The following is a 13,937-nucleotide window of genomic DNA, read 5'->3' as shown; positions in this document are numbered from 1 at the left end:
GTCCGGCACAGTGCAGGTTTTCGGGGTGTGTGGGGGTAATGCATTTTCATGGAGTGTGGGGGGGGGGGGGGGGGGGTAATGATGTCAAAGCCGACCCCCCCTCTCTGTCTGCGACCAGACTAATTTAATGGGGAATTTATTGGGGATCGTTGGCTAAGGGGGTGTGTGATGCAGTGTGGCTTTACAGGTCGTCAGCATGAAGAGGAGAGTGTTACCTGCTCTATATCCCGCCCCCCCCCCCCCCCTGCATTTTCCCTACCCGCAGTGTGTATGTGTGTGTGTGTGTGTCTGTCTGTTATACATGTATGTACAGTATGTCTGTTATTTGTGTAGGTAATGGTCCACACACATGCAGACACACAGGGGCTCAATATGTAGCATAACCACAGTACAGGTGTATCAGCAGAGCAAACCCCCAATCCTGTCGGACGGACCAGCGCTCATTCAGTAGATTTTACACAGGAGCCATAGGGAGCATATAGCACACACACACACACACACACACGTGCGCGCGCATGCATGTACGCCCCCTTCATGCATTTAATGCACCCCCTGACGTCACGGCTACTACTGTCATGGCTTCTCCTATAGTCTAAAGCAAAAACAAGAGTGTGTGTGTCTGTGTGTGTGTGTGAGAGAGAGAGAGAGAGAGTGTGAGTGTGTGTGTGTGGAAATAGCTCTCTCTCTCTCTCCCTCTCTCACACACACACACACACACGCAGGTCTCACGCATGGGTTTTTTGCGTGTGAAACATCCTCAGCGTATGTTGGGAAACCAATTTGGCAGACCATACATGTTCAGATATAGAAACATTTCTGAATTGTGAGCTTTGAAATTGATATTTTGTTGTTGTTGTTTTTTAGATTTAGGCAGTTAATATATTAGATTTTTATGAGATTAAATTTTATTACATTCATCTTTTTTGTATTCATGTAATGAGACCATTGATGGAAAAAATGTAAAGTGCTTTCTGTGTGTGTGTGTGTGTGTGTGTGTGTGTGCCTTACCATGACCAGGGGTTGGAAAAAATGGTTTGTCGCTGTAATAATGTTGCACTTTAATATCAAGTAGGTTCCTGTTACCGTCCGCGTTCATGACATGGGCCTGATGTTAACTTTACCTGCAGCAGTGTGGGCTGCTGGTGTTAGCGCGTGTGCTAACGGCTCCTTCTCTCTCTGAATACAGGAGGCCAGGAATACTGGTGCTCATCAACGATGCAGACTGGGAGCTGATGGTGAGTGAGTGTATGTGTGTGTGTGTGTGTGTGTGTGTTTGTGCATGATTATGCATTTATTTATTAATGTGTATGTGAGTGTGAGCGTATTTAAATATTTTGTACATTCTCTTGTGCTTGTATGTGTATATATATATATATATATATGTGTGTGTGTGTGTGTGTGTGTGTGTGTGTGTGTGTGTGTGTGTGTTTATGTGTTTATACATTTTGTGTGTGTGTGTGTGTGTCTTATGTCATGTGTGTTTCTTATGTGTCGTGTGTATTGCCTGAGATGCACATGTGTATTATAGACATATTAGTTTTGTGCATGAAAAAGTGCATATATGCTTATATGTACATCACTCTATACCTCTAGGAATGTTTATTTGTGGTGTGTGCGTGTGTGTTTATATGACGTGTGAGTGAACATGCACACGATATCTATTTGGGTTTGTTTTCTGTTTTCGTGAATGCTGTAGTCACTGTGGTGTTGATATCAGCGGTCATTTGATGTGTGTGTGTGTGTGTGTGTGTGTGTTTGTGTGTGTGTGTGCATCCACTGGCTGTCCCAATCGTATGTCATTAGAGTACATGTATGGACGCAGTAGTATAATTTTCAGCAACACAATCAATGCAAAAGAAGTCAGAGTGGCAACGCTCTGTCAGTGCTGGTTAAAGGCACACATCATGTGTTGAAATGAAGTTCCGAGATTACACACACACACACACACACACACGCACACACACACAAAGCTATGAGCTACATCAGCTTCAGCATGGCTTCAGTGGTCTTAGTAGCAGTAGTGGTGCAGTCTGCCTTAATACATACAGCTGTGTGTGTGTGTGTGTGTATGTGTGTGTGTGTGTGTTTGTGCATGTGTACACCACATACGCCATACTTACATGTGTGTGTGTGTTTGTGTTTGTGTGCACTACGTATGACATACTTACATGTGTGTGTGTGTGTGTGTGTGTGTGTGTGTGTGTGTGTGTGTGTGTGTGTGTGTGTGTGTGTGTTTGTGCATGTGTACACCCGTACGACATACTTAGGTGTGTGTGTGTGTGTATGTGTGTGTACACTACGTACGGCATACTTACGTGTGTGTGTGTGTTTGTGCATGTGTACACCACGTACGACATACTTAGGTGTGTGTGTTTTATAACTTGCCTCTTTAGGGTGAATTGGAGTACCAGCTTCAGGACCAAGATAATGTGGTCTTCATCTCTACTCTGCATGGAGGATAACACGCCCCCCCCCCCCCAAATAAAAACAGACTGTGGACGCTATCAGAGGATCCCCAACCCCCACCCTGGGCCAGCTCCGTCTCCCCTCTCCGCCTCGTGTCGTTCATCAAGGCCGAAACACACACACACACCGCCCCCCATGGATGCCCAATGCTGATTCAGTGATCCAATGCTACACTGAAAGGTTCTGATGGGTTTCTCACCCTGACTGGTGACCTTCAGCCGCGAGGGGTGTGGGGTGTATGTTCATTGTGTGTGTGTGTGTGTGTGTGTGTGTGTGTGTGTGTGTGTGTATGTGTGTGTGTGTGTGTGTGTGTGTGTGTGTGTGTGTGTGTGTGTGAGAGAAGACCCTTTGGAGACACAGATGCTTGACCAGCGTCCTATCAGGCCTGGACACCTGAGTCCAGAGTGTGTTGATCTGATTGTGTGTGTGTGTGAGAGTGAGTGGATGGACAGAGGTCGGTCTGTCTAGACAGTGTGCAGATGGACCTTTGAGACACATGCAGAGGTCAACCCTTAGGACCATGGTCTGTGCGTGCTCGTTTTTGTTCGTTATGCCAAATCTAATTTTATACTGTTGTAGCCTATGTGTCATTAATCAAATGAAACTGTCTGCTTCAATATTTTATGTGCTAAAAATAGGATGATTTGATATTGTGTTTAAATTAAATGTTACTTTTTTTGCCAAGAATTGCAATGTATATTGTGCCTTTTCATATTTTTTTAGAAAAGAAATCAATACAAGTGGTAAAAGCAAATTTAGAGGGAGATTTAGATATAAAATATAGACTGGCGGATGGTTCACGTTGGCTATTAATGGGTTCACACCGATAGACTTTAACGAAATTAAATTAAATTAATCTTCTCAATTGTATCCTTGAAAATAAGGACAAACACATAGTTTCACTTAAAACGACACGTAGCCTATATTTACCATCAGGCCTACACTAACCTTAGTATAGGCCTACAGTAACAGAAAGACGGTGAGCTGAGCACGGAGCTGAGCTTAGTCTTGCCCATCTCTCTCACTATACATTCAGCAGAGCAACCTTTAGGATCGCGGTGGGAGGTCGCAGTTCCGCTTCAGGCGCTGCCTTCAGTTGAGGAGGGAAGACTCTCGGTTAGGATGCGATTTGTAACGGGAAACCGACTGATAATGGATACAATACTGCCCATGCTAATGGCGTAGTATTATCAGCGTCACTAAGAAGAAGGCCTAAGCCTAGCTTACTGTGTAGCCTATGTGTGTTTATGTAGTAAGAGTAGGCTGTATAGGCCCCCTTTGAGCTGTAAAATGGAGTCTAAATACACAAATGCAAAACAATGCGTGACCTATCCAAAAGCTGTGAGAACGGTGAACGCAGGTCTAGGCCTAGCATTTTGAAAATGAAATTAACCTTGCACAACTCGGTAGGCCTCACAGACTTCTATTAGGCCTATTTCATAACAAAGTGGTTAACTTAGAAAATGCAAATTTTCTAACTTTTCTATTTTAACAAATGGTTCAGTAGGCGCGTGCTGTTTTTTTCAGTGCATTATGGCATTTCCGTTTTAATATGGCATCGGTGTGACTAGGTCATATTGGTCCTTTCGTATTTTGGTCTAGGCTATTTGTTTTTTTTTTATTCAAATGGTGACTCATTTATTGAATCGTGTAGAATATCCCCCCTCACTTTCTGTATTCAGCCTATTAAACAAATGTTTGAGCGCAAAAGGTTTTAAGGGAAGCTTTGGGAGATTTTGAAGCCTATTCTTTATGTACATTTAAAACATGTTCTTCATCTAGATTCAATATACCTTAATAAAGTTGCCTACGATATATTTAGGAAATACCAGTCACTTTTATTTTTAGCCGTGTGATTTCTCATAGCCCTACGTCTCCCTATATGGCTGCCCTTAGCATTTTCGGCCCTACGCATAGACAGTAATGGTAGGCCTATATAGCCTATCGTCGCTTACAGCAAGCCTTACGTTTTCAAGTGCAAACAAGCGGCATCCTTACGTGTAGTCTACAGAAGGCATATAGGGCTATCAGCTATGCAATTGTGACAGGAGCGAATAAAAATATCTCCAGGCTATGATGCTCAAGGCTGCCTCAACCGATGGGGCCTATAGCAGCACCTGCGCCCCCCTAAACTCCACCCCGCACCCCAAATCATTATTGACTCAATCATACAATGGTGCCGTTTGCTATGTATGCTCAATGAATGTGAATGTAAGTGTCTCTTAATTCACTGCTCCATGCCTGGTATTAAGACTACTACCCATTAAGTGCACTTGACACAAAAGTCTGACACAAAAGCCTATAGGCTAGGTCTATGTAATTAGAGAGCCGCGGTTTCCTCATATTAGGCTATATCATTTCGGTTCTAAAAACTCTTGATTACACTCTACAATCATGCTAAAATATTGAACGTTTAGACTCGAACGAGAACTGTGGCAGTAATTTGTGTTTAAACGAGAGTAAAAAAAAAAAGAAAAAAGAATTCCCCTGCATCATTGGAGTCTTCATTAAGTTGTTACGGGCACCAGTAGTGTAGTTTTTGCTGAGACCATCAGCTATTTTGCAAGCTATTTGTGTTTGTCAAATTTTTATTTTTTTGTTTTGTTATTGTGCATATCGGTCTGTAAATTAAGATTATTTTATTCGTCATTTAGGCTATCTTAAACATCTTAAAATTACACCCCTAAGCAGTGTCTGCTGTCCACACCATAGTCTACAATCACCCTGTGTCACTCAGGTGCTAGGCTACCGATGCTGATGCTGATGCTGGGAGAAGCATGCAGGATCCGCCAGAGAAAGACAACCTTATTAGAATTATTACCATCCTATTGTGGTGTTTTTAGATTGCGTATGACACATATGCCTGCTAATGGCGCGGATGACCGCACTGTACAGCCTTTAGTCAAAATAAGCAACCCAAAGGGATGCGAAAAAAGGCAAATGCCATTATAAGCTACATTTGTTGTTATTACGTCTCGTCTATATTTTGTATTAATCTTATCCAACTGTTTTTCGTTAAAATCACCATCGTAGCCAGGTGATGCTGTAGTGCAGGTGACGCAGGCATTCGCGAATAATCAAAACAAATACACTTTTTGAAAAACCTGGATCTGAAGAATTCATGAAACCACACACACACATTTAAACACATATCTCAGTCAATCTGATGCTACTCTGACTCTTTTTTGATCCCTTAGCCAAAAAGTATAGTGCAGACTATGAGAAACGACTAATTGGCTGGTATATTGATTCGATTGTTAATTTGCATTTAGCTATTCTTGATGATTTGGTAGTCTATGCCGTATATCTTACATTTTCAACACATTATAGGATATTTTCAAACAACCTACGAATCACCGGTTAGATTCAGGGGAAAATAAAGCTCTAAAAATTATGAATTAAGAAATAATAATGATTTTTAAAAAAAATCAGCATCTTAATAAAAATATGATGCAGGCTAGGCTCGAATACTAATTCCAGAGGACTACACAGGACAAATCACTCAGCGCATTGTCTCCCCTGACGCTTCACGTGGTTCAGGTGTGTGATCCCTGCCTAATTGTCAGGCCCTAGTGTTTTGGCTTCTAACGTCATCACACCATCCACGGGACAGCCTGCTGCCCCCTCGCTGTCTCTGACTCTGACTCTGACTCTCCCTCTCCAAATACTGTCGCACCTCTCTTCGTGGAGTTCTGGGCCTATAGCCTCAACCACGTCACTGGGCCGCATTTGTAGTGTAATTAGCAGTTTATTGATTCGAACAAGTGGTACTTATGGTACCCAATCCAATCCATCGACTCTCTAGAATATCAAATTAAGCTCCTTTCTTCAATTTCCTAATTTCTTCCTTCTTAAATATCTTCATTAGGATCCCAGAAAGTAGGCCTAACTGCTGGGTCAAGATCCTCATAAACTGCTCGTAAATAGACACTAAGAAATAGTAGACATTAAATATTGTAAAGACAATTATTATGTAGGCCTGTTACAGTCGAGGGGAAAAACAAATCCAAAAAAAAAAAGAAATAGAATGTCGCCATGCACAAATAAAAAAAAAATGTTTCCAAAGCTGTCAAGATTTTTTTTCTTTTTTTTTCAAAATGCATATAAAAAAAATGCATAAGCCTTCTGGAAATGTGCACATCGTTCAACAAACTCTACCTGTTTGAAAACACAACTTGTATCTGGCAATTCACAACTCTCATATTTCCACTGGCATGGCCTGCATACAAATATACACAATTTAAAAATACACTGGCTGGACATGTCACACTCCATAACTGATGCTTGTATACTCGCTTTTGTTTGTCGCTTTTTTCCCCTCTCCATCTTTTTCATTCACGGCCTCCCGCTAGTCTCTTGCCCGTTAACAGCTATCGTCATGTGTATTACTATTTAAATAACTATTGAGCAACTTGTAGTCCTCGTTCAATATATCAATGGCCTAAACCACATCTCGCCATTGGGAAAGAGACCGGATGCAATATGCATGTTCTAATATCGTAATTACACTTTGAGAACATCAGTGTAAATAAAACAGAGGTTCAATTTCCAAAATGTTATTTTATTTTTTCCCTTTCTCTGAAAAGGCTTGCTATCAAACCACTGTTACTCCAATTGCACAATTCCTGGAACAGGCTGTTGGCCTTGCCTGAAAACAGAAGTATTGTGAAAAATATATCCATGCTCCTATAAACTTAATTGTGTCGTCTTACAAACGTAGGGTATGGCCTGCTTGAAAAGAAAGTGGGCTTATTTCGTTCAAAGGCAGATGATGAGGAGTCACCAGCAACAGATGTCCAGGCACAATTCTTGGGTTAAATTTACATTTCACAAGAATTGCGTTTGGACAATCAGGTCCTGGAGCTCTTAGATGATCTTTTTACACAGTCATTAAAGCACGCTGAGAGAACATAAAACATAGAGGGGTTTAACCGCTTCAAAGAAAAATAACACCGCATGCAATGGTCTGCTCTGATTTAGCATCATTTCTTATCTATGCTAGTCTAACCCCTTCTTACTGAGCCACGAACCGACACAAGCTGAGGATTTACAAATTACAATAATAATATGGTGGGAGAGCCATACAATCATACTATTATTAAAACTATACTTTGAAAAAGTCAATCATTCCTAGTTTAAAACTGTTCTGAGATACCAAAATTATTTTCGATTGCTGTTTAAAAGCAAATAAAATATAGTTGTGGTAGCAGTTCTTGTTTTGAGCCACGTAGTATACCAAGTGAATATTTAACCTTATTTGCTTAAAAAATAACATACCCTGATTCCTTTCAGTATGTAGGCCTATCTACGTGAAAGCTACACTGGACCTGTACACTTGCAAACCATACCGATAAACACAAGTCTGGTGCTATTATAAGCAATCTATCCACTGTTCCTAATGTATTTCAATAAAACATTAATCGAAACATATAGAAGAAGCAAAGTTAAATGCAGTTTTGTCATTCCGTGGCGCCAAACAGCATGTCCTCGTAATCTTTGAAGAATTCGTTCTCTTTCAGCACTTATACAGAAGAAATCTGAAGACTGAAAGGGAAAATCGAACTAGTTTTGAAGACCGTCTTAAAAGTCCAAGTTGTGGCTTCAAGCCTACGCGTCGCCATCGCTGCACCTGTAAGGCGCACATTCGTGTAGTTTCCACATCTCGTCACCAGAAGAGCTGCAAAAGGGTCTAATCATCTGGCGTTTGCAAAGACGTTAAACATTTCAGAAAAAATCACTACAGCCCTCAGACGACAACAAGAAAACGCAAACGGTTTAGAGTTTAAGATGAGGTTAAAAGGCAAAGACGCGTTCCAGAAATGTTAGTATGAATCAGTGATGAAAAAGAACGCTGTCCGGCGCGCTCCACGTCTATTCCCACGACGAGCGCTGTATCCTCTGTTTAGTACACGCAGAGAAAATGGTAAAAGGCGAGAAGAGAAGGGATGCTTTGGGTAGGTCGAAGAGCTTGCAGACCCTGGCGTTGACTTGCTGGGACGGTTCTTATGGAATGGCACTTGCTAACTCGCTGCTCTGAAGCCTTTTCTTGAGCGCTCGTAACAATACCGGTGTTGCCACGACGGACGGCGAGAGGGAGTGGAGATGATCTTCGCTTGGTACTGAATTTGAATAACACCACAGGGTGATAAATGTCCATTGTGCTGGAGAAGTAATGAATCTCCACTGTCTTCTATAGCACACAAGCCAGCAGCTGCGAGAGAGGGACCAGCAGCCTCTTAAAGATACAACAGCCCCATTTTCTCCCTAAAAGAGATTACAATCCATACACTGTTTATTCAACGCCAAAACGTACTGTCAACACTGCATGACGTTTGTTTTCTGGGCTCCCTGTTTTGTGTGTGCAAGTGCAATGCCGTAACAAGGCACTTGCATATAATGCATTCGCTCTTAATTTCTGCAAGATAAGTAAAACGCATTTATACGTATAGCAGTGGCTTCATTATGTAGGCTACACACCACAATATAGACAGTTATTTTTGGTTAAATTGTCATCGTCATTAATGCTTATAAAACCAGATTTGGCAATTAGACTATAGGCTTCTATTTTATTGGTCTCTTAAATGTGTTTATTTTTCTAAATTGAAGAAGAGTCGTTTTAATTTTTCCTTTCACTGAAAAGAAAGGAAATTTGTTTTTTTTTCCAGATATCTAACGGACTGTATTTTGTCACTCTTGTTGTTATGTAAAGTTAAGATTGAGCTTGTTGTTTTTTTATTTCTTTATTATTTTGTAAGAGAAAACATGAGAGTGTGCTATCAAAGTTGTGGTAATGCTAATGTTGTGTAAGTGGCAGGTGGCATTGGTTATTCCATCACATGTGGGTAATTAAATGGCCTATTTCTTTTAATGTTTAACATTAATGACATAGGCCTATACCATAATGCACGTGTATTGGTATGATATGAACAAAAAGGTGAAAAGTTGACATTTCATTTTATGTTATGCTATGTGATGCTTATGACTCTATGATTACACAACAGTTCTGTTTTCTTCTACCATTTTTGACTTTCATGTAAAGGATTAGACTTCATTGTCCAACTGACATTGTTGACTACCAACTACAGTAAAGCTTCACAACAGGATGTTACCCATGTCTGCTTTACTAGTCTGCTTTACTATTGGCACACTGACAGGTGTTTCTGACGCAATGTTGAGCGTTTTGTTTAATGAAGTGGTTTCCTAGATTTTTGCAACGAAATTAATTGATCAGCTAAATGAAAGTGTTCAGTGTGTAGAGTCAGTTCTGATAGTCTCGAGCGCCTAATCGTCTTTAAATTGTTCCTTCCACGGCATGTCTTTTATGCTCATGCACGCGCGTGGAAAGATCCCAGCGCCGTCCTCTTCTAATAAATCATCCGCGAGAGCCCGCCCTCAGGTCCGGAATCCTCCTCCTTAAAGCGAAACCGTTTCAATCCTTTCATCCCTCCATCTGAAGGAGTCGAGTTAACCTCCCCCTTTTTCCGCGGGTGTGCTCCACGAGTGCAATTCATTGCTCATTTGGTCCCCAACGAGAGTCGCTCGCCTTTTCACGTTCTCTTTTCAGGAATGTTTCAGAGCGGGAATTCTGTGGAAATCATGGCGGACATGAACCACGAGCCTCACTCGTCTTAATTGCTCCTTTGAGAGGGAGAGTGTGTATGTTTAATTGTAGTGCCCCAGGCCTAATTTTTGAGGTCTCATTTTTAGTCTAATATGTAGTTAAAAAAAAAAAAAAAACTAAATAGATAGGCTAAATGAAAAAAAAAAAAACCTCTGAACTGCTGCTTCAGTCCACAAGTGACTGTTAATCAACCTCACATAATCTTTAGAAAAGGCTGAACAAGACACATTTGGATTAAAAAATAAATAGGCCTACTCGTGGGCTACATAATAAGACTCTTATGATTTTTAAAAAATAAAAGAAAAATTTAAAGTCGCCTAGTTGTTTCTGAATCTTTTATGTCTCTTAAAAAAAAAAAAAAAAAAAAAAAAGAAGTTCAAATGTCTCAAATAGTTTTGAAACCCACATGCCAGTGGTAGTAGCCTACCAACTGGAGGTATTGTTGAAGCGGCGAATCTGCTTCCTGGCAGGCAGCAGGGCGGCCAGTTAGCTCGCTGTGGCAAGGTCTGAGGGGGCGGGGCTTAAACAGGTTGCTGCCTGTCTGGCACGCCGGCCGGCGGCTGAAGCGGTGGGAGTCGCTCCCTTGCCATGGCACTGCGCTCGACCCATTCACAGATAAATGTTTAACCCAGTTCATGAAAGGAACAGTGGGGGTGAGGAGCCTCGGTCTGCGGGGTGGGCAATGAAACTGCCCTGCCGGGGGGGGGGGGGGGGGGGGGGGACGCAAAAGGAGGAGGAAGGCGGGATGGGAGGGGTAAACAATGAGGCCCAAGGAGAATCCTTAAATAAGCTCGCCCCAATGAAGGCATCTCAAGCCCCCAGCGTGAGCCTGGGTTAAGATAGCCAGCCAGCCAGCCAGGCTACGCTGGGCTGTGCCACCGCTAGCACCAGCCTGCTGCCACCGAGGGGCATGTTTTGATTCCAGTTTAAGCAGCTCTTCAGGAAGCGGAAGAGGGAGGGTGATGTGTGTGTGTGTGTGTAGAGGGAGGGGTGAGCTAATTGAGTTGGATGAAATGAAAAGCTAGCCCCTCTTGCCCATGGTTGTTACCCTGTTTAGCAGCAGGGGTCCTGCTTGATGTGGTCGCCGAGAAATGGCACTTTATCTCCGTTCTCTCCTTCAGTGTCTTTGGAGAGCCATAAAGGTGCTCCTACCCTTGACCCTTCCTCTCCTTACAGGTTACAGGGCTCTCTGCATTCTCTCTCTCTCTCTCTTTCTCTCTCTGTGTGTGTGTGTGTGTGTGTGTGTGTGTGTGTGTTTGTGATTTCCTGATTTCCGGAAATGTTTTAATTTCAGACATAGAGACTCACTGGGAAAAAAAGAAAATCTCCATTAGAAGAACGTCCAGAATGACTGATATAGGCCACTTACACCTGAGACATATTTTTCATGGAGCCACTACATCACTTTTACGTCTCCTTTGGTACACACCTAATAATTCAACAGGGGAAAAAAATGCAGTGATTTGATGTCAATGTCGCTGCCATGAAATCTCTCCTTTACTGCTGCTTTGAAACATTAAATTGCATAGTGTGAGGGGTCCTGGCAATGGGCTCCTCAGGACCCCATAAGAGGAGTTCAGCGAACTGCCTGAATTATTTAGGTGGCCATTAAAATAATCAAACACTCAAGGAAGTCCTTTTAAGAGCCACTTGGTAGAATTAGTGTGGCACAGAGAGCATAGGAGCGAAGTAAAAGCTCTCTTTGTGTAGTGAGCAGGGGCAGTGGCTCAGAAGCCTATTTCACTTCCTATTTGCTGTTACACAAGTGTGTGTGTGAGTGTGTGTGTGTGTGTGTGTGTGTGTGTGTGTGTGAGAGAGAGAGAGAGAGAGAGAGAGAGAGAGAGAGAGAGAGAGAGAGAGTGAGAGTGAAGGTGCAATAGGAGAAAGTGAGCAGGAGAATTGAAAGGATCTGAAATGTTTGTGGCTTCTACATACACACACACACACACACACGCACACACACACACACACACACACACACACACACACACACACACACACACACACACACACACACACACACACACACACACACACACACACACACACACACAACACACAATTCTAATGAAACCACTCCAGCAAGACCCAACATTATCTAGAGATTATTTGTTATCTGTGCCAGTGGACGCGTTCTGTCACATAGGTTGCATAGATTTTCTCCATATAAGTGTTATCCATACGTATTATGGAATATGTGTCTGTGTGGGAAGCATTTTATAGAAATCTGTGAAAATAATGCATGCCTGTGGGCGAGCGCGGTCATTGATTCCCTCCGCAGCATCAGTGTCTTTATGGGTGGACACTGTTATCTCATGGCTTTTCAATAGGCTTCTCCGTCAGATCCTCCATCTTTTGTCTCCCTAAGCGATCAGAGTTGAAGCATGGAGAGGTGGTGGTGCATGCGATAGAAGTGGACAAACGACCGTCACCGGACTGGACGATCGTCCCCAGGCCTCCTCTGACACGGCTTCCCCTTGATGCAGCTCACTGCGCAAAATATCTTTTAAGAACAGAGAAACACTTAAAGCACCTTCCGATGACTCAAATGAGCGTATTGATGTCCTTTGATGGCTATTGAGTATGAACGCATCTAAGAGGAAGATTGTGCAATGTGCGGCTTGTTGGGGGAAAAAACACATTTAGGGCATCTTGTCAACATATTTTACTACCCTGGCTAATAGTGCCATAATAGTGTAATGGGATATTTAATAGTTTTGATGATTGCAAACATGTAATTGATTTTTAAAACATGAGGGAAGCAGACATGTATATTTTTTCCCCGCTGATGGCATCTCTGTCTCACTCGTGGACACTGAGGGTTTGGCCCCTGTAGTCATTAACTTCCGTCTTCCGGTTCCCCACGGTTAGCCAGGGAAATGGGGGGGGGGGGGGGGGGGTGAGGGGAGACTCTTGGGCCACACTCTGCTCCCCCAGTTTCCCCCCGTGCCCCCAGAATTCGGAGAGAGAGAGAGAGAGAGAGAGAGAGAGAGAGAGAGAGAGAGAGAGAGAGAGAGAGAGAGAGGAAAAGAAAGAAAGAGAGAATGACAGAGTAAAAAGACAGCAACAAATTCTTTGAGTGTGGCTGGTGGGTTGCCAGGCAACTGGGGGAGTGAGAGGAGTGGTGGCTGAGGTTAAAGAGTCTGGGGGGAGTCTCTCTCTTTCTCTCTCTTCCCCCTCTCCCTCTCTCTCTGTCTCTCTCTTCCCCCTCTCCTTCTCTCTCTTTCTCTCTCTTCCCCCTCTCCTTCTCTCTATTTTTCTCTCTTCCCCCTCTCCTTCTCTCTCTCTCTCCCTCCCCCTCTCCTTCTCTCTCTCTCTCTTCTCTCTCTCTTCTCTCTTCACCTTCTATTTCTCTCTCTCCCTCCCCCTCTCCTTCTCTCTTTCTGTTCCCCCTCTCCTTCTCCATCTCTCTCTCTTCTCCCCCCCCCCTCTCCTGTAGTAACTGGAACACCTTTCCCTACCTGCTTCACTAGTTTGCTCTTACCAAAGCCACAGCCTCCACATCCTTCATCCCCACAGCCCTAGAGCCACACCAGCTACCACTACCAGGTAAGATACAGATGCAACACGTACATTGCGCCCTGACAGTAATACTACAGTACATACGTTACCCCAATGTATTGCACCCATAACACTACATACGTTACCCCAATGTATTGCGCCCATAACACTACATACTTTACCCCAATGTATTGCGCCCATAACACTATAGTACATACTTTACCCCAATGTATTGCACCCATAACACTATACATACTTTACCCCAATGTATTGCGCCCATAACACTATACATACTTTACCCCAATGTATTGCACCCATAACACTATACATACTTTACCCCAATGTATTG

General features: G+C 42.9%; 1 protein-coding gene across 1 annotated transcript in view; it reads left to right on the top strand.

Annotated features, from left to right (window-relative positions):
- Positions 1-3,153, top strand: part of urm1 (ubiquitin related modifier 1) — a 19,581-nt gene extending 16,428 nt beyond the window's left edge. Inside the window, exons 4-5 of the mRNA XM_062554450.1 lie at positions 1,187-1,235; positions 2,394-3,153. Coding sequence (XP_062410434.1) covers positions 1,187-1,235; positions 2,394-2,462 — 118 coding nt within the window. The 3' untranslated portion in view covers positions 2,463-3,153. The remainder of the gene's footprint in view (positions 1-1,186; positions 1,236-2,393) is intronic.
- The last annotated feature ends 10,784 nt before the right edge of the window (positions 3,154-13,937 follow it).

The sequence above is a fragment of the Sardina pilchardus genome, chromosome 14 (assembly GCF_963854185.1).
Source record: "Sardina pilchardus chromosome 14, fSarPil1.1, whole genome shotgun sequence".
Lineage (NCBI taxonomy): Eukaryota > Metazoa > Chordata > Actinopteri > Clupeiformes > Clupeidae > Sardina > Sardina pilchardus.
Note: the sequence above shows the minus strand (reverse complement) of the source record. Positions and strands in the feature narration are given on the sequence as shown.